The sequence below is a fragment of the Panthera tigris genome, chromosome D1 (assembly GCF_018350195.1).
Source record: "Panthera tigris isolate Pti1 chromosome D1, P.tigris_Pti1_mat1.1, whole genome shotgun sequence".
Lineage (NCBI taxonomy): Eukaryota > Metazoa > Chordata > Mammalia > Carnivora > Felidae > Panthera > Panthera tigris.
In genome coordinates, this window is record NC_056669.1 from 21,812,705 (window position 1) to 21,832,343 (window position 19,639).

Here is a 19,639-nt window from a genome sequence, read left to right on the forward strand (position 1 = left end):
CCCCCAGGCCCGGCCTCACGCAGCCTCTGAGTTCAGAGTGGCCTCCAGGTAGAGCTGCCTTGGTTTCGGGGGGGATTATCACCCCCTTCCAGGGCCTGCTTCCTGGTCAGCCCTCCTTAAAGATGTCCTCCGGTGGCCCTGGTCACATGCAGGAGCACCATCCCCTGCAGCTTGTGTGTGTCCTGCCCCTGCCTTTCCCACCAAGTTAGAAAAAAGACCAGCCCCCATCTGCCCCGCTTTCTGTGGCTCAGGCTTGTCAGTCCTGCTCCATTTCTCGGTGCTGTTGTTTTGTCTGAAGGGTGCTCACTAGGCAACCATTATAGGTGGTCCTACCTTTTGTGAAATCTAGCTACTTTTGTCTATTTTAAGAAAACACCTGTTCTTAACCATCCGGGACTGGTCTCTGGGGAGCGGGGCACCGGGACCGCTGAAAACAGGAGTGTCTTCCCAGGACCAGTTGCTACGGCCAGCAGACTGGGAAAATCTGATGGACGCGTGTAATTCTTCCCTCAATTGCAGAACAGAAATAAGTGACACGCCCTGAGTGCCAACGAATGCTCAGTTCCGCCCCAACTGAGAGAATTCTTCCCATACCTCCAGGTACCCTCCCCAGAATGGTGCTCTGGGGGATGATCTCAACTAACTCAAGTCATTTCAGTTTAATGGTATCAATTTCTTAAGCTCATAGAGTCCACAGTATGAAGAGGGTGTTGGCCCCACATTTTCCCACCACCCTTCCTTTGGCTCCCTCCCTAGGTCCATTCTGGACCCTCTGCCTTGGAAACAAGGTTGGTCCTCACTGGGTGTTCCTCCGTCCTTCCTTTACGGGTGTGGCTGGGGAAAAGTGAGCCTGCCTACGTAGGAAAGGTGCCTTCCTGAGAGGCATGGCTCCATAAAACTCCTTCCCTAACCAGCCTGTCCCACAAGATGCTGTAGTCCTCCGGGAAGATCTCTGGTTCTTCCACTTCTGGTGATGCAAGTGTGGGGGTGGGGAGATCAGGAGATAAGCCTGCTTCTCAGGCCACAAGACCCGGTTTTGGGATGGATGGAGCAGAGGAGAAAGCAAGGGGTAGGAGGCAGGCCGAGATGACTTTTTGCTCACTGGGGGCTCCAGGTCTGCTTTGCTCTTATTTTGTTTTGCTTTCATTTGTTCTCACAATCCCGGAAGGAGAACTGTCCTGGTGGCGAGGCAAGGTGGTCCCCCAGCTGCAGAGAATACAGGCCAAGACTGACACTCCTCAGCGGGGTGGTTTTGATTCTCCTCTTGGCCGTCTCCTGTCTCAGGTACACTTCATGAGGAGCCTGCAGGGAAGTTGAAGGAGAATGGAGTTACCCTCCTTAATCTCACCTCTCCAACCCCAGGGGTTCCCTCTTGGCTCCTCCCCAGAATCCCTCCACCAAGAGTATGGCAGACAGGCACTTACTGCCGGCCTTGGGCTCAGGACGGCTGAGCTGACTTCTTCCGGAAGAGATCCGAGAGTCGGGGGGCCAGGGAGGCAGCCCCCTTCCCAGCCGCTGGCTGTGGTTGTTCTCCATGTCCTCCAACCAGTCTGACCTCCACTCCCACAGGGGCAGGGAGAGGGTGGAGGTCAGGAAGAGGTCATCCCGGGGGGAGGGAGGTGAGGAGGCATCTGTCAGGGAGGGTAGATTTGTTTGTGGAGGGTTGGCCTTCACTCTGAGGGACCAGTTTAGGGCAGAACACTTAGGACCTGCTTAAGGCATACATGCAACCCAGAAGATAACCTAGCCCCAACTTGGCCCATCAATTCTGGGGGCCACTGGAATGAGTCCATTGGTTTCTTAGGGAGAATAGCTTGAACTGTTTCCTCCTAGCCCACCTCTGGCCTTCTTTTTATTTATTTATTTATTTATTTATTTATTTATTTTGAGAGAGACAGGCAGTGTGAGTGGGGGGAGGGGCAGAGGGAGAGGGAGACAGAATCCCAAGCAGGCTCCACACTGTTGGTGTGGAAACCATGAGATCACGACCAGAGCCAAAACCAAGAGTCAGACACTTAACTACTGAACCACCCAGGTGCCCCCCAGCTCTGGCCCTCTATCCATACTCTTTCCCTTCACCCTTCCTCTCCCCAGGCACCTTTCTTCTCCCTCTGTTGTGGGCACTTCTACCCTGGATAATCCTTGCTTTCCCGTTTACTACAAGCCTGGTTGTTTTTATTGGGGTTCATAAGATGGCGATAGGGGATCTGACAGAGTGTATGAGGAAGGGGCACCGGGAGCCTGAGCTACCTTCTGTTGCCATGGAGATAATGGTCCCACTCTGGTAGACATGTGAAGGAGTGAGCCCATCTTCTCTTTACCCCAGCCACAGACAGGACAAGAGGAGGGCTTGCAAACACAGTGGGAAATAAGAGAGAAAACAGAAGTTCCCATCATGAGGAGAATCTGAAACAGGGGGTTGGAGTAAATAGTAAATAGAAGAGGTGGGGAGCAATCTTTCCTGGTGATCGGTGTCTGGGTAAGACGAGGGACCTGGGGGGAGGGCAATGCAACTGGCTGCCTCTGGGCTTTAGACTTGAACATTTTGTCCTTGTTCTTGTGGGCAACCTTGGGCAAGTTAAAAAACCTGTTTGACTTACAGTTCCCTCATTTGGAAGAGAAAGATAAAGAATATTTTTCATAGAGTTGTTAACATTGAATGTATATAAAGCACTTATCACAGGGCTTGGGGCATAGTGATCATTCAATAAAAGCTGGCTGTTTTAAGGATAACCACAAAGACAATGATTGGGGGGCGTCTGGGTGGCTCAGTTGGTTTAGCGCCCACCTCTTAATTTCGGCTCAAGTCATGGTCTCACGGTTGTTAGATCGAGCCCCACATCAGGCTCTGTGCTGACAGCACTGAGCCTGCTTGGACTTCTTTCTCTTCCTTTCTCTCTGCCCCTCCCCCTGCTCACGAGGGCTCTCTCTCTCTCTCTCTCTCTCAAAATAAAGAAACAAACTTAAAAAAAAAAAAAAGCAAAGACAATGATTAGGAAGCCTTGCCTCTTGGTTGGGGAAAAGGAGGGAGGGGTTCTTATGGGATCTGAGTTCATTCCAAGGGGTGGGGTGAGGAGGAAGGCAGGGTGGTCTCACATACCCATGAAGACGCAGTCAGCCTCCCTGGGCTCCAGACCAAAGCCAAAGCTGTCCACAGCCATTGCCAGGGCCCGGGCAAAGTGGGCGTCCGCAAGGAAGGAGCCGTCAGAGGAGCTGACAAGGCTGGCTCTGGCGCTGGGGGCGTTGTCCTCGGAGGCTGAGCCCCAGCCGTTGGCCAAGGAGCCCTCGCTGGGGGTGGGGGTGGGGCAGGGCCGGGGTGGGCACAGCAAGCCCCTCACTTCGGACCCCACCCCTCCTCCGGCCCTGCCCACGTCCGCCAGCTCTGAGGCTGTCGGGATGCTGATGTAACCGTAGGTGACAGGGGGTGAAGGAGCCCTTGGCATAGGAGAGACGCTATTCCTAGAAAAGGCAAAATGGGACACAGTGCTATGGTTGAGGTGGGTCTACTGGCACAGCAGACACATTCCAGTTGAGATAAGCATACCCCTGTTGTGTGCGTATCTCCAGTCCTTTGGTCATCCCTCAGACAACTCACCTGGGGGTCTCCTCACCGTCACTGAGCTCCAGGCACAGGGCCACCTCCTCAGGAGTCAGTACACTGTCCTGATCCTCCCCCAGGGATGACAGCGAGGAGCTGGACAGACGACTGGAAGGTGGACTGGGGCCAGAGAGGGAAGAGGCCTGGGGGCTGGAGGGACTGGGGGGACTGGAGGGGACAGGGATGGGGAGGGGGGCGGCTGGCAGTGGGAGGGAGGAGGGAGCTTGGGGCTCCACCGAGGGCCTGATGGGGGTAAGAGAGTGATGACAGGGTCATTACTGCAGCCCCTGTCCCCCCCTCCCCCAGCCCCTGTTCAAGCACAGCAAAGACCCCTCACACCCCAGTCCCCCACCCCTGCTTCCTGACCCCATGCCCTCTTACTGGGTCTGCTGACTCTGAGTGGAGGCTCCGCGAGAAGCGAGGGGCGCTGGGGGGAGAGGGCGCGAAACCAGCTCATTGGACGATCGGAGGAGCTGCGGTCCCAGGGCCCTCCAGGCAACCAGAGCTTGGGGCACGGCTCCTGGAGAACAATAGCCTAGGGGTGAGAATGGCAGGGCCCCCATGAGCCCCAGCCCCAACCCTGTCCCCCAGCTTCCTGTTCCCACTCCCACCCCTACACCCTGCCTCACCTCCTCACTTTCCTCTCAGGGCCTCCTCTTACCTGGACTTTGGGAAAGGTTCTTGGAGCCTTTACTCCCCAACTCCCAGGCCCAGAACTCCATAGGGTGGCTGGCCCGGAGGGGCGGGGAGCTGTTGGCTTGGTGCAGCTCTGCAAAGGCAAGAGTCAGTGGGTGGGGGGCAAGCCAGGGTGGGCCTTTCGGACCCCAACCACAGGCTCTATGTTCAGCCTTGTCATTCAGTCAGGCGTTAGGGTCCCTGAATTCAGAGACAAGAGGGAAGAACCTCCCTGCATCCTCTGCCCCGCCCCCCTTCCTCCATGCAGGAAGGTAGCACGAGGCTTGGAGTCAAAAGACCTGCGCTCACAGCCCAGCGCAGTTACATAGTTGCTGTGTGACCTCAGGCAAATCCACTAAATTTTCTGGGCTCCCGTTTCACTTGGGAACACCCAGTGAAACCATAGTTTTGCCAATTTTAATTTATTTCTAAAAACAGATTGGAAAGTTCCTGGTGCCTAAAAGATACTTGGACAACTTTCTTTTCCTCATGTATACATCCCAATCTTCCTGATCTCTATCCCCCCACCTTGCTACTCTTCTCATGAATTTTGGCTCTGTGAAGACAAATACCCCTTCTTTTCTTGAAGAGAATCTGTTAATTTCCATTTCTCACATTACAAATATCTCACATGGTTGTGGGTAACCTTGCCCGAGAAACCCGAGTGTTTCTCACTTGGGAAGAAGCGTTGGACTGTCAAGTTGAGCTGAGTAGGTAAGACAACCCCACACCATGCCGAGTGGGACAGGAGTCAGCTGAGGAGGAGAGGACCTCTAGAATAGGAAGAGTGTGGGTCTCACCCAGGGAGACAGTGCCCTACCAGTAGGTATTCGGTGATATTTGTTGAATGAATGAACAAAGAGATGGATAATATGAGAGGGGTAGATGTAAACACAAGGTGAGAAGAATCACAAGATTGCAGCTACCATCCGGCTCACATGGCCACTTAAGAGACAGGGCTCTCGGTGAACTCTGATAGTGGAGAAGCTGAGGTAACTGAAGAAGCAGACCTAGCTGGGTGCAGTGACCCTAGCACATGCTTCTTGGTCAGGCCGAACCCCAAATAGATCTCAGTTTAAGCCAAAAGGGAACCAGAAGGGTGATAGAGGGAAGAGATTTCCTCAAGACCAGGAACCAGGAAACTATCAAGTAAAGGCAAAAAGGAACCAGTCTTCGGATTAGTGCCACATGATCAGAAGCTCATTTAGGAAGGGGGTTCCTTCCTTGGTAAACCAGAGACCAGGCAGGATCCTCAAGGCACAGCTGTCCTCAAAGATTTGGATGCCACCATGGGCAGGTTCAGAGCAGGGAGGAGATCAAGGCTACGGCATTCCCTGAGACCATCTGGCCCCTGGGAATCCCTATACAGTGGCCAGACCTTCTGAGCCTCTGGGATGAAAACCCACACAATGGCTAGACTTCCCCCATCAAAATTGCCTTTTGTACCTAGGCTGCTTTGTTTTTTAAATTTCCTTTAGTTGTCGTATGATCTAGGGAGTTCTGGAGGCCAACTTCAGGTGCTCCAACTCTGCTCTCAACAGCTTTGTCTCGTCTGGTGCCTGGCTTCCTGAGTAAGCTCAGAAATGGGACCCATGTCGGTTGGTTGGTTTGTGTGGAAGAGGAAGAGGAAAGGCCAGTCCTAGAAAAGGCCACATTTGTCCCAATCCATTCATTTCCTCTAAAGGATTCTCATAACAAAAAGCCTCCTTCCACCCTGCTTGTAATTACTTGGATCTTAGTTTCACTGTTATTTGAGCAAACTACACCATGAAAATGTTATGAAGGTTAGGTCAAATCTCACTGGGCACACCTGAATGGCAATAAATATTTGTACTAATTAATTAATGAATTAATTAGGATATTCAGTGGGCATATCTGGAAGAGTGAAACTAACATCCTTATATAATGGATGAAACATGGGAGAGTACAGTTCTGAGCATATAAGTGGTGGAGAAAAAAACCCACCTAAGGGCAAATAATAAGAAAAAAGAATAAACAGGTCAAGGGAGTAGGGGGCACTGAGAGAGCTTGCCAGTGTTAGATGACAAAGAATCCTCAGTCTTTTGGACTTACAGCAGCAGAGCCAAACTCCATGGCTCTGACCAGACCATAGCACGAACTTGCTGTGGCTGAGGTCCCAGGAGCCAGAGGTGGGCCATTAAGTGTCCACCAGCCCAGGGGCCTTACTGTGGTCAATCAGCGGGGCTGGGGTGAAGAGACACAGGGTGAAGTGAGGACCTAAGTCTCATCTTGGAATTGGAACCTTTCTGAAGAATTGGCTGTAGAAAATTTCTCATTTTTTTCCCAGCAGTATTAACAGTCGAAGATGAGCTCTACATTAAATCCGGGTCAGTGCCGTTCTCCGTGGGAAGGCTGGGTTTTAAATGGGACTGTTTCAACCCCTTTTTAGCTGCTATTTTGTGCCCACTGAGGATTCCTAATGCAATGCATCTGAGGCGAAGCTGGAAAGAATGCCAGCTTTGCTAATATTTAGAGTCATAAAGTTCTGGATATTGGACAAGCTCTTAATTACTCTGTATCCATCTTTGTCTCTGTGAAATTTGGATTATATTCACTGGGGGGAAAAAAAGAATTGGCTGTAGGACATTCGTAAGTCTTACTAAGCAGCACAGAAGGCTTGTGAAGACAGCAGGTGGGGCTCAGACCCACGTTCAGAAACAAGAGAAAATAGTGATAGAATCGAATCTTCTAAGGGAGCTCTCAGAGGGTGGCCTTAGGAAGCAGACCTTTTTGGCTTCGAATCTGAGTTCGGCAGCTTACTGACTTGTGGGATTTTGAACAAGTGACTCATTTCTGATCCTCTTTCCCCACCTGCAAAATTAGAGAAATAATATCTAGCCAATAGGTTGGGGGGATTAAATGAAACAAAGCACCTAACGTATAGTAGTTCCAAAAGAAACAGAGACTGTAATTATTTCTCTCTGGAAAGGCAAAGCAAGTAGCTGGAATTCAGGAGAGGAATCTGGGAAGAATGGAATTACTCAATCTTCTCTGGGAAGTGAGTGGGGAGTCAGTGCCTGGAGAGGCCCGTGCACAGTGCCCATGGAGATGAGGCTTCAAGCTAGCACCGGTCGCACACCGCCAGGTTCTAGAGTTCCTTATGTGCTGGTCGGGCACTGTCACCATACTCTGAGCCCTTAGACGGCAAGAACTGTCTCCTGTGTCCCCACATCTGGCTTACAGTGGTGCTTACGAAATGTTTGCCAAATTCAATTGCATGCAGAAAGAGGGCCCGCTGCTGGTGTGGGCCGAGCGGAAGCAGACAACCATGTAAAGAAAAGCGGAGGCCAGCACACCCCTCGCTGAGTGCCTTGGTGATAGCGGAGAGACCTGGTGTCCACCAGGGCAGGGACCTGGAAGCCGTGGGTGGGATACAGCCCACATCTGGCTTCGAGGTCTCCAGGCCACGGTCCCACCACGTTCCCACTCCTGCTCCTCCTGCCACCCGCTTCGGGCTGTGTCTATGCTCCCCATCCTTACCCTGCTTCTTTTTGGCCTTCCAAGCCTCCACAGGGGCCAGAGGCAAGCGGGGAGAAGAGAGTTCCCTGTGGCTGCAGAGGCTGTCTGGACTGGGCCACGGGCTGGAGAGCCGGGCCAGCTGGGGCGGGAGGCGCCTGACAGCTGGGGTCCGGGGGCTTGGCCGGGCTGGGGGGCTGGAAGGCAGCTCGGCGATGAGGGAGCCATAAAAAGTGCTGGTGTCGGGAAGCAGGGGCACACCAGGGCTTCGGGGATCCCAGGAGATCACTGTGGTAAAAATGACAGGAAGAATTACGGCGAGTGCCTCCCACCCCCACAACGCCCATCTCCAGCCCTGGGATCCCTGCTCCACTGCAGAGCCCTGGCCCCGCTGGGCATGCTCACAGGAGCGACGACAGTCTAGTGGGTCCCGGGGGTCCACTCCCAGCCTGCTGCTGAGGCTGCTGCTGCTGCTCAGGTCCCGAGAGCCAGAGGTAGAACGCCAAGTGTCTGCCAGCCAAGGGGAGTCACTGTGATCCATCCTGGGACAATGGGGGGGCAGAAGAAACGGGGTGAAGCGAGAACATCATTGGACAAGACCTCCGGTTCAGAGGGCAGCAGAAGGGGTTGAGTAGAGGGTGGCAGCAGCTTTATTCTTGCTGCTTTCCAGGCCTTTACAGACTCCTTAGGATCTCTGACCTGGCATCCCAAAACTCAGTGGTCCTTTCTTATTCTGGGACCGGGGAAGTCCAAGTGGCCCAGAATGAGGAGGCATTAAAGAGAGACAGCTATGTGTTGAAACAAAGGGAACACAGTGTGAAAATCCCCATCTGCTACAGCCTATGTGTGCGACTCTGGGCAAAGAAGTCTATTAGCCTCTCTAAGCCCTGGTTCTTTATCTGTAAAAGGGCTGCCATATAAGGCTGATGTTTTGAGTTGAAATGAGGAAATGTGAGATCACTCAGCTGGCAGAGCGAGAGTTTGCTACGTGGAATTTGCCTTCTCTACCTCTAGTCTGGTTCCCTTTGAACCGGGCGTCCTGCTGGCTGCCTGAGCAATCTTTCAAGAACAGAGATCATACCAAAGCACTTCTCTGCCTAGAACCGTCAGTGGCTCCCCACTTACCAGCTGCTTAGCAGGGCGAGCAGCACCCTTGTTGGTCTGGCCTTCAGCTCCCTGACCTTATCCTTTACTCCGATACATCTTGCAACCTACATCCTAGCCAGACCAAACAGCTTATCTTTCCCTATGAACATAGCAGGCTAGTTCTTGCCACTGCTCTTCTGCCTTTCCCCTTCGTACCATCAGGGTAAACGTGGAATTTTCCCCCACCCCACCTCTTCCACGTGTCTTCTACGTGTTTCCGCACATCTAGCTCTCGATTGCATGCGTATGCTGGCATGGCTGTCCGGTGGACGGAGCCTGTGCTAAAGAGATGGATGAACAAGAGAATCAGAGTGGAATCCCCTTGAGAGACAAGGGATAAAGTTCCGGGGGAGCCAGAGAAGGTTCGGGGACAGAACAAAGGCCAGGAGGTAGCTGGAAGAGAAAGGCCAGTGAGCGCAGAATAACGCAGGAATATATGGCCCCAGCCCGCTCGGAACCTTGCAAAATGGTAACCCAAGGGCTGGACGTGTCTGGCACATTGTAGGTACTTGATAAACTTCTGTTGAAAGATGCAGACTTGGAACGTGAAGCCCTTCAGAGGAAATCCAACGAGATAAAAGAGCAGAGAGATGAAATGGTTATTTAGTGTGAAACTCAGCCAATAGGACAAAAAAGTATCTTTTCTCTCTTGGCACCCTGTCTCATAACCACAGACTTGCTTTGGCAGCCAAAGACACTTGGAGCAGGTGTACCCGCAAGCTGACCCTGCTACTGAGAACGAGCGTGAGAATTGAGAACATAGGGGCAGAGCGCCCTCTGCTGGAACTGTGGGTGATTATTGTGAAGATCACTCCCTGTTTGGGTGATTTCCTGAATGCGAAGGCGCTGCTAGGCAGACCCGGGGTCTACAGAGGAAATGAGAAAGTAGGCTGGTCGTCCCGTGCTAGTTATTCCCCACCTAGCAGAATGGGTCAGCAGGAGAGTGTAGTGAGGATTAGTGAGAGGTGGGTGACAAGAGTCCTAGATTGGGAATTCAGAAGGCCAGCTACTAGCAGTGTAGCCTCGGGCAAAGTCACTTAAGTCTCGTGTCTCCGTTTACTCAACTGTCAAGCGGTGTGGTAGGAACACTAATGAAAGAGAAATTAATTCTCACTTGGAGTTCAGGAGAGATTTGGGTAGTAGGGTCCCGAACTGGCTGGCGGTAGAGGCGACAGCATTCCATCCAACTCTCTGTCCCAGCTCCACGGCCCCTTGGCCCCTCTACCTGCCCCCTCACCTCAAGCCCCCCCCCCCCATTTCATCTCTCACCTGTGTTTTAGGATGGCGTCCTCACTGGTGTATCTGTACAGACCTGGGAGAGAGCAAAAGGAAGAGAGCTAAATCCAGAGGGCCTGACATCTGGCCAGAGATCTAAGCCCCTGCGTTGTGCGGCCTGGGCCACCCGGGGGTCCATCCTCTTACCCGGGCCCAGGTGCACCCCAGCTCTGCGCCGGCGGTGGACACACACGGCAGTGCCCAGCAGCAGCAGCCAGAGCACGACACCCCCGCTAGCAATCACTTCTGGCCGCCTTAGGGCGGCCCTCAGCTGCTCCAAGGTCCAGGGACCATCGCTGAGTTCTTGAGTGGCTCGCTCCATGGTCCGCTCTATGTGGGAATTTGAGCTCAGTGGGAGGGGCGGGTGGCGCTATGAGGGTCACGCGGACAATGAGCTGGACGTGTGAGGCGGGAACAGGGCGAGAGGAAGGTGGGGATGGGGGCTCGCGGAGTACGGGTGGGCACCGCCCTCACCTAAGAGGAGGCAGACAGGGCTACTGGGGGGCCCAGCCCCAGCGCCCGTGACCGCAGCCACTTGTACGCAGTAGGAACCTGGCATCTGGGTGGCCATCTCCAGCTGGGTCTGCTCGCCCGCCACAGTCCAGTTGGCTGGGGGCAACGAAGTGTTGCCCAGGCTCCAGACCTGAGGCACAAGGGGAAATGGGCACTCACCACCCCCCGCACCAACCCCCGCACCATCCCAGCGGCAGAGTCCTCCACCACTGGCCATGTGGTCATCCTGCCCCGCTGTTCCCCTGGGAGCACTCCCCCACCCGATGTAGCCACACTTCCTATTCCCTTCTCCCTACAGAGTGAGAGAGCCTTCTCTCTAGGCTGACAGCAGGGGGGACAAAAAACAGTCTGCTAAAATAGGTGTTAGACCGTGGTTCTCCAATTTCACTGTGCTTTCGAGTCACTGGGAGGATTTGTTACCAATCCAGGTTGCTAGGTCCGTCCCTGAGTTTCTGATTCATCAGCCTGGGAAGGACCCAAGGATTTGCATTTCTAACAAGTTGTCAGGCGATGCTGGTGTTGCTGGCCCAAGAGCCACATTCTGATCCCACTGGCTTAGAAGTTGACAGTCAGACACAGCCTGGTTTGATTCCTGCTCTGTTTCCTGCACCTGTGGCCTTGGCCTCACTCTCCATGTCCATAACTTAGGGATAATAACCCAGGACGGACTCTGAGATGAAATGAGATCACGTAGGAAAGTGCCTGGCAGTGTCGGGCACACCCTTGCTCAGCGACAGCAAGTTTTCCTTGCTTCTCTGCACAGGTGCTGCTTCCTAGTGCCCAGAACAAGGGTATGCAGGATGCCAGGCAAGAGGATGTCCTGGCACCACTAGGCAGGTGGTGTGGGGGGGTACCTGGTAGCCACGGATGATGCCATTGTGGTTTTCAGCAGGTGGTGGGACCCAGCTTACAAGGACACTGCCGTTGCCAGGTTTTAAGGTCACCTCTCCGGGAGGGGCATTGGGCACTGGAGGGGAGGAAGACAGGCTGTAAGGGATGCTGAAGGAGGGGACTCTAGGAAAAAGATCTGGGATGGGGACACGGTCAGAGACCACACTGGTAAGAATAGGAGATTCCTGCAGCTCTGCTTGCCTGGCCATGGCAGAAGGGAGTCCAGGAGTAAGGCCCACCGTCCCTCCAAACTGGAGTGGGACAGTCCAGGGGCCCGCAGACAAGAAGGTGTCAGAGAGTATACTGTTGGGTCCTTTAGACATCTGTCTCTGACCTTGTTCAGGCAGCCTCAGGAGCAGCACGTTGCTGTCAGGGCCTTGAGCCCGGCCGGAGAACGGTCTCACTTTGAACTCGTAGTCTTTACCCCAGAGGAGGCCCCCAAGCTCTGCGCTCTGCCAGCCGGCCAGCAGGGCCTCTGCCCAGGGAGCTCCCGGGCCTCCTGGGGCCGTCTGGACCCTGAACAGGGCTGTGTACGACTGAGCAGGTGCAGCAGGGCCGCTCACCTGGGAAAGAGTCCAGAGGAAGGATAGGAGGTCAAGGAGTTGACGGCCGGCTCTTTCTTGAGCTCGGACTGGCACCCACCCCTAGGGCCTGGGCCTCACCTTCCAGCTGAGCCACACAGCAGGCCCGGGCTTGGGGCTCTTTTCGGGGTCTGGGTTCAGCAGGGTCACATTTTCCAGCTGAATATGCACAGCCAGCAACTCCAGAGGTTCCTTGTAGTTCTGGGGCTCTGTGGAGAGCATAGGGCTGGGCTGGGGGCCGTAGGCCAGAGTGATGGGACTGAGGGGTGAAACATCTCCCAGACTTGGAGAAACCACAACTCCTAGATTTCCCAGTCTAGAGCACTCCTATTTCTACTCCAGGATTGGGGAACATCCCTCTAGATGGGGCCCGTGTCACTCTGATCCAGATCCCAGGTTGACCCCCACGTACGCTGACCCCAGCCAGAACCAGGCCCTAACTTTAGCTGACCACCCTCGACTTACCCTGGACAGACACCCTGGCTGCCCGGCTCTCCCGTCGTCCTGCGCTGTTGGTGGCCACACACATATAGGTGCCTGTGTCGCTCTTCTCTGCTCTTGCCATCTGCAGCGACCCCCTGGAGACCTGTCAGGGCCAGGCGCTTTGTGAAGTGTCTCATGTGGGAGGGGCTCAGACTGGGGAGGGAAGCTTCAGGCCTCATTGCCTTCCCTTCCTCAAATTCTGCAGGGGACACGGCAGCTGGAGGGCAAGTGACTCCCTCAGGGTGTGCCCAGTTATGCTCAGGACCAGAGAAAGTATGGGGAAGGGGGGCTCACTCACCACGTGCCGCCCTGGCTGTAGGGCCAGTGGTTTTCCATCCTTCCACCATGAGACGGTGGGCTCTGGGTGGCCCCAGGGCGGCCCGCACTCCAGAACCACCTGCTTGCCCACAGTGGCCACTGTATCCTGAGGCTGGGTCTGGAAAGCCTCCCGAAGGACTGCAGGGATGATGGAGGGTCAGCAGGGAGGAATGTCCAGTGCTCCCCTCCGCAGAGGTCCTGCCTTGGTCCTACCACACTGGCCCCATTCTGGTCTATCCACCATTTCGCCACCTTGTGCTTACTCTTCAGAGCCCCACCCTCCTCAGTTCACCCAGCCCAGGCCTTCCCTCGTAGATATCCCCCTATATGTCTTCACCTCAGGCATCTGGCCTCAGGTGCACCCCGCCCCGGGCCTCCCCTCCCAGGCCTTACCCGCCACAGACAGCCGAGCGCCTCGGCTGACCGCTGTGCCCAGCCGGTTGCTGGCCTCGCATGCATAGACACCCAGGTCTGTTGATAGGGCCTGGTCGTCGTGGGCACGTCCCCGGGCAGGGGGCCGCAGCAGTAGGAGCGTTCCGTCTGGTAGGAGGTGGTGTATGTCTGGGGGCACCATGCTCAGGGGCTGCCCGTTCAGCAGCCAGCGGATGGTGGGAGGCGGCTGGCCCGAGGCTCGGCAGCTCATCTTGGCGGGGCCGGGGCCCTGGAGCAGCTGGTCCTGGGGATGGACTAGGATCTGGGGTGGGGAGTCCTGAGCCATACCTCCTAGAAGGGAAAGGGGGGTGGAGCCCAGTCTGACTACCAACAGGGCCCCCAAATCCCCGAACATCTCTTCTGCCCTCTCTTGCCTGAAGATAACTTCTATTAACAATCTGGGAGGGGAGAGAGCTGCTATGCAAGGCATCCAGGCAAGGATCTGCAGAGTTCTCAATCTGTCTGTCTGTCTCTGTCTCACATATACACCATCATCATCATCATCATCATCATCATCATCTCTGGTACCCCCACGAAAAAAGGGAAGCAGGGGAGCAAGGGGACCTCTTCTCCCCTTGTCCAGGCCTTGGATCAAGGGAGCAGGGGCTAGGAGAGGGGAGGGCCACACTCACCGGTGACAAGCAGAAGCAGGAGAGGCAGGGGCCCCGGGGCCCCGAGAAAGCCTGATCCTCCAGAGCCCATGGCTGCTCTCAGGCCTCTCTCCTGGTCCCAGGCACTTTGTCCTGCAGCTCTGAGCTCACAGCGGAGGGAAGGAGGGGCGGGGTGGGGTGGTGGTGGTTGTTTGTGACCGAGACTCTGCCCCAGGAGGGAAGCAGCTTTGAGGAAACCCATGCTTCCTGCCTGGCCCTCGGTGCCTTGGAGAACTGGGAGGAGACCAGCAGAGAGAAACTCTCTGCCCTTGACCCTTTAGCCATCACCCCTGACTCCAGCCCCGGCCCTAAAGTTTACCTTGTGATCTAGTCTGGGATTTCCTAAAGGCCATCCTCACACTGACGTAGTTCCAAAGCACAGCCTTCGTCCTTTAACTTTCAGCCTCCATCTAAACCTTGATGGCTGTTCTTACCCCTCTGCTCCGCGTGGCTCCCTGCTAGAGTGGAATGGGGGCCCAGAGGTGGAGGCTCAGGGCACGGCACTAAGAAGCTGAGGGGAGAGAGAAGTGGGCTGAGGCAGCCAAGGGGAGGGAAGCAGGAGCATATTGTCATCCCACAGCCCGGTTGCCCGAGGATAGGCGGTGGGTAGGGCAGAAGATGGGAAGACTTTAGAGGCTCTGGGACAATCCGGGAGAAGTTCACAGTGTGTTCCTGTTCAGCTCACAGACAAATCAAATAAGCTCTCTGAGACCTTGAGAGAGTCCCTTCATCCTTGCAAGCTCGTTTCCTTACCTGTAAATTAGGAGTAATAATGTGGCACCTGGGTGGCTCAGTGGGTTAAGTGTCCGACTCTTGGTTTCAGCTCAGGTCACGATCTTGCGGTTTCCTGAGTTCAAGCCCCGCATCAGGCTCTGCGCTGGCAGAGCAGAGCCTGCTTGGGATTCTCTGTCTCCCTCTCTCTCAGCCCATCCCCGACTCACGCTGTCTCTGTCTCTCTCAAAATAAATAAACTTAAAAACATTTTAAAAATAAGTAGGAGTAATAATAATAGTTCCCACCTCGAGGGCTGGAGCAAGGATGGGATGAGATATTGCATGAAATCCTTAGTACAGTGCCTGATGCGTTCTAAGTGATCAGTAAAGGTTAGCCAATATTGCTATTTATTTATTTTTATGCACATCCCATCACCGAAACTATTCGAGCATCTTTGGCAGGGATACTTTTCAGGCCCTGGAAGCGTGGTTGGAGTAAATGAACCTTACTGAGTCTTTCCATCCCTGAAACCTTGTGGCTATAGCAGGCAAGCCTCATAGCTTCTGAACCTGAAAAGTCTGTGCTCACCCTGCCGCTCCTCCCCCCCCCCCCCGCAACCCGCCCCTCCCAGAGAGAGGCTGCTCTCCCCTCTCAGAGCCCAGCTCCTGTTTACAGGTCTCTTCCTCCCAAATCTGGAATCTCAGCCATTTCCTGGAGCTGTTCCCGGAAGGCCAAGGCCAGGAGCTGAGGCTCAGCGGAAGAGTGTCCAGCCTTTGTTCCCCATTGTTCCCGGCCAGCTCCTCTGTGGGGCCCCTAATGCAGCTGACTCCCTCCCTTCCTCCCCCTTCCCAGCCCGACCTCCGTGCCAGCCACAGCCACAGCCCTAGGCCTCCTTCACTCCACCTTCTCTTTCCCCTCAAATGCAGACCAAGACTGATAAAGACAATCAGAACAAGAGAACACCATGGTCTCTACAAACTGGGCATTTCCAGCTGGTGAAGAATAGACAGAGTGAAAGCAACGTAGTGACAGGGCTGGAAGAATAGGAATTGGGGTTAGAGAACAGAGTCTGGTATTTCAGAAATGGAGGAGCTAAGGGCAATGACAATGTCCTTGGAACGAGCATGGGCACACGTGTGTCGGGCAGAGTGGAGCAGAGGTTATGACGTCAAGGGTCTGGGAGGCTGGAGTGATGAAGGGGGTATTCATGTGGACACTGAAGTCATCCAAGGACCAGACAAGGAAGGATGTGGCGGGACAGGTGGATTTCCTGCATGTACCACAATTTAGGATTTTCCCAAGTACGGAGCCCCCAAGCCCGTCTGTCCCCCCTCCCCCCGCCACTGCCTGCTCCCAAGAACGTTGCTATCAGTAGTCTTTCTTTAGTCTCTTCTGCTTATAAACTGGACTTAGGGAGCCAAACCAAGTTCTCCACTAATGATTTGATGCCAACTTGATTTTCCTCAAATTTCTACAATCCATAAAGATGGTACAGATTCGTGACCAGCCCCATCCTCAGTTGAGTGAGAACAGGCAGGTTCACAGTGAGGACGAGTTCCAGGGCCGTGCCCCAAGAATGGAGCCCCTGAGGCTACAGCAGCCTGAGGAACAACCCCTACCCCTCAGTCACGTACCTCATCCCCGAAGATGGCCTTCAGCTCAGCCTGTCTCCATTCCCAGACTCTGGAGAGCCAAGGGCTGGGAACTGAGCTGTTCCTGGGGGCCATTAAGACTCTCCTCACTCAGTCCAAGCATCCAGGGCGCTCAGAGATCCATGGCGTGATGGCCAAGGGGAATTCCCAACAGTAGGGTATGTCTGGATGGCTCCCAGAGATCACAGTGCTCATTTCCAGCAACCTGGCCTAGCAGCATCCCTATTGTCTCATTTCCACCCACTAAGGAAGAGCCGACCGGATGAGTCATGCGGATGAGATTAGTCAGTGGGAGCTGCCCCCAGTTATTTCAAGGAAGTTCTGCTCTGGGGCCAGTGACCAGTTATATAGTATCTTCCTTCACCTCTTGGTTTTAGAGTTTTGTGTTTTTGTGAGTAATTCTTTAGTTGCGTATAAGAGGGAAGAGAGGGGCGCCTGGGTGGCTCAGTCGGTTAAGCGTCCGACTTCAGCTCAGGTCACGATCTCGCGGTCCGTGAGTTCGAGCCCCGCGTCGGGCTCTGGGCTGATGGCTCGGAGCCTGGAGCCTGCTTCTGATTCTGTGTCTCCCTCTCTCTCTGGCCCTCCCCCGTTCATGCTCTGTCTCTCTCTGTCTCAAAAATAAATAAACATTAAAAAAAAATTAAAAAAAAAAAAAAGAGGGAAGAGAGAAGAGAGGAGTTAAGTGTCCTTCTGAAGGACCCTCCAGAGGAAATTTTTTTCTGCTTCTGGCTCCTGGCTTCTCTGGCTTCTTGTTCTGTGTTCTCTGAAGATGCAGCCAGGACTCCTGCTCGGCAAGCTGGTAGGGTGCAAGTATGAATTCAGGTAGGATTTGAAGTCAGTCACACTTAGGCATAGATCCTGGTTTCACCTCTTACTGGCAGAGAGACCTTGAATAAGTCACATGACCTCTCTGAGCCCCACGTTCCTTATCTGTAAAATGTTTGTGTGAGGTTTATGGATAGTAGATATGGAGATGTTAATACTAAATATATGTTAATTATCCGTTGAGTGTTCTGGGAATGCCATACCCCGTCCCTGACCGACACAGCCACAGCCAGCCCCAACTACTCATATTCTCATCTTTGTTGCAAGATGCCAATGGCTGGAGGGAAATGGAGGTGAATGGGAAAGTTGCCCTGATACCATCTCACTGGCATAGCATCTAGTCCTTAGTTCCTGGTCCCATCAACATCATGGGCAATAACAAGGTTCATGGGGATATTACATCTAACACTTTCAACCACACAGTTTCTTGAGGTTTTCAACACCAATGACCATGGATCACACCTAGACCAAACATTGGAGATTGGGCCAAATGGAGATTTCAAAGGCTGTTAGCATCAACATTTAACCATCTGCTCACATGTCCAAGAAGAAAAAGGCATGAGTTACTGTACTTTGTGTTCAACTTGTCAATGCCTTCCAGCCAAAGACCGCTACAAGCACACTTGTTATTGAACATGTTGGATTTATTATTCCTTGCAACTAAGGAGTGTGCACATACCACGGGGAACTGTGTAGTGTCTCAGTAAGAGACACTTACTCAGTGTTATTTAGTAACACTAAGGTGCTAGAAAGAACCTGTTTTAGGATTTGGGCTTTGACTGGGTGATATTGGGGAAGGTCTTAGGAAGTGAAGCTTTGCTTTAAATTGGGTGCTATCAAGAATCAGGAACAATTCTATGATTCTTTGCAGAAGAGTGTCTTTGATAATTTCCTTGCCATGTAGTATATCAAGTGGTTTTTTCTTCTTCTATTATGAACAGTGCTGCCCCTAATCTTTATTTTAGATGTCTTTTGATATGACTATAAGTGTTCAAGAGTTTCTCTAGGGAATAAATAAACCTAGTAGTAAAATTTCCGGGTCTTGGGGCATACAAATATTCAAGTTTAGATGGTAACAATAGTTTTCCCAAACAGTTGGTTGTACCAATGTCCTTGAGCTACATTCTCAGAACCGTTGGTAGACTTCTTAATTTTTGACCATCTAACATGTAAAATAATATTTTATTATTGCCTTAATTTGCATTTGCCTGATTAAATAATAAAGCTGAACATCTTTTCAAGTGTTTACTCACTCTTTGCATTTTTTCTTCTGGGAAGTATTTATTTCCATCTTTTGCTCATTTTTTAATTTCTTATCTGTCTTTTTCTCAGTAACCTTCAGTTTTATATATTCTGGATAATAATTCTCTGTCGATTAGAGATGCTGCAAAAACAAATTTGGCCTTATATTTCCTCTTTCTTTATGGTGTAACAGATGTTCTTAATTTTACTGTAGATATGTTTATTTTTATGTTTAGTACATTCTTTCTGTTTTTGAAGAAAACCTCTTCTGCACTAAAGCCAAAATGGCATTCTCCCATATTTTCTTTTGAGACTATAAAAATCTCACATGTAAGTCTTTGATCTATCACTAATTGATTATTTTATATGCCTTATGTGTATATATATATATATGTATATATATTTCAGATAGTAAACAATAATCCCAGCGTTACTTATTTAATGACCTACAATGATTCCTTGTCACACATCAAATGTCCATATACGTATAGCTTGTTTCATTGGCCTATTTGTCTATTCCTGCATGAACATCAGAGCGTCTCAATTATTAGAGCTGTCTAATCAATTTTGACATCTGGTAGGGTGAGTCCTTTCCTCTTTTTCAGAAGTATCTTGGCTCTACTTGGGGTTTCAGCTTATCAGGTTCCTTGAAAACCTTGTGAACTGATTGAACATATAGAAAGAACTGACTTGTTATAACCTTAAGCCTTCCCGATCATGAACGTGTATACCTCTCCTTTTATTTAGCCCTTCTTTGATGCCTTTCAATGAAGTTTTAGATTTTGCTCTGTATAAATATTACACATATTTTTGTTAAATGTGTTTTTAGCTGACTTGTAAGCCTCCTGTTGAGACTATTAACAAAGATATTTGCAATAATCCCTACCATCTTGTATACTTGTCCCTGTGCAATGTTGTCACCCTTCCTCCCACAAAGAACTGGAATCTTTTCCCCAACACCTTGAAGCTAGGCTGGCCTTGTGAATTGCTTTGACTAATGGAATACAGAAGTGATGTGTGGAAACTTCTGGTCTAAGCCTCTAGGGGGCTTGCAGCTTCTGCTCTTGACTTTTTGAAACACCGCTCTGAGACTGCCATGTGAAGAGGCTTGGTTTAGCTACATGGAGTAGAGGTGAGCTATTCTAGCTGAAGATTCCTAAACCTCCC

The 19,639-nt window shown here is 52.3% G+C and overlaps 1 protein-coding gene across 3 annotated transcripts; it reads right to left on the reverse strand.

Moving 5' to 3' along the window:
• Nucleotides 1–644: 644 nt before the first annotated feature.
• On the reverse strand, nucleotides 645–14,332 carry ROBO4 (roundabout guidance receptor 4). Of its 3 annotated transcripts, none has more exons than XM_042959027.1 (18): nucleotides 14,022–14,332; nucleotides 13,351–13,680; nucleotides 12,938–13,095; nucleotides 12,622–12,742; nucleotides 12,238–12,365; nucleotides 11,910–12,138; nucleotides 11,539–11,651; nucleotides 10,646–10,814; nucleotides 10,319–10,501; nucleotides 10,166–10,208; nucleotides 8,156–8,292; nucleotides 7,775–8,038; nucleotides 4,260–4,367; nucleotides 3,980–4,133; nucleotides 3,596–3,841; nucleotides 3,101–3,459; nucleotides 1,425–1,631; nucleotides 645–1,302 (listed from the first exon to the last, which is right to left on the reverse strand). In XM_042959027.1, exons 1-18 carry the CDS (start codon nucleotides 14,239–14,241, stop codon nucleotides 1,292–1,294), a joined length of 3,180 nt encoding a protein of 1,059 aa, XP_042814961.1. In that variant the 5' UTR covers nucleotides 14,242–14,332; the 3' UTR covers nucleotides 645–1,291. The 3 variants fall into 3 exon arrangements, with proteins under 3 accessions (XP_042814961.1, XP_042814962.1, XP_042814963.1); XM_042959028.1 differs by having other exon boundaries at nucleotides 3,980–4,118; nucleotides 14,022–14,331; XM_042959029.1 differs by lacking the exon at nucleotides 10,319–10,501.
• Between the last annotated feature and the right edge of the window lie 5,307 nt (nucleotides 14,333–19,639).

Excerpts from the sequence above, each read along its gene's own strand:
- ROBO4 (XM_042959027.1), bottom strand. The coding sequence starts at position 14,241 with ATGGGTTTCCTCAAAGCTGCTTCCCTCCTGGGGCAGAGTCTCGGTCAC. Across the intron at positions 8,039-8,155 it reads ACTAGACTGTCGTCGCTCCT|TGATCTCCTGGGATCCCCGA; the intron begins GTGAGCATGCCC and ends TTTTTACCACAG. Across the intron at positions 1,632-3,100 it reads GGCTGACTGCGTCTTCATGG|ATGCCTCCTCACCTCCCTCC; the intron begins GTATGTGAGACC and ends CCTCCCTGACAG.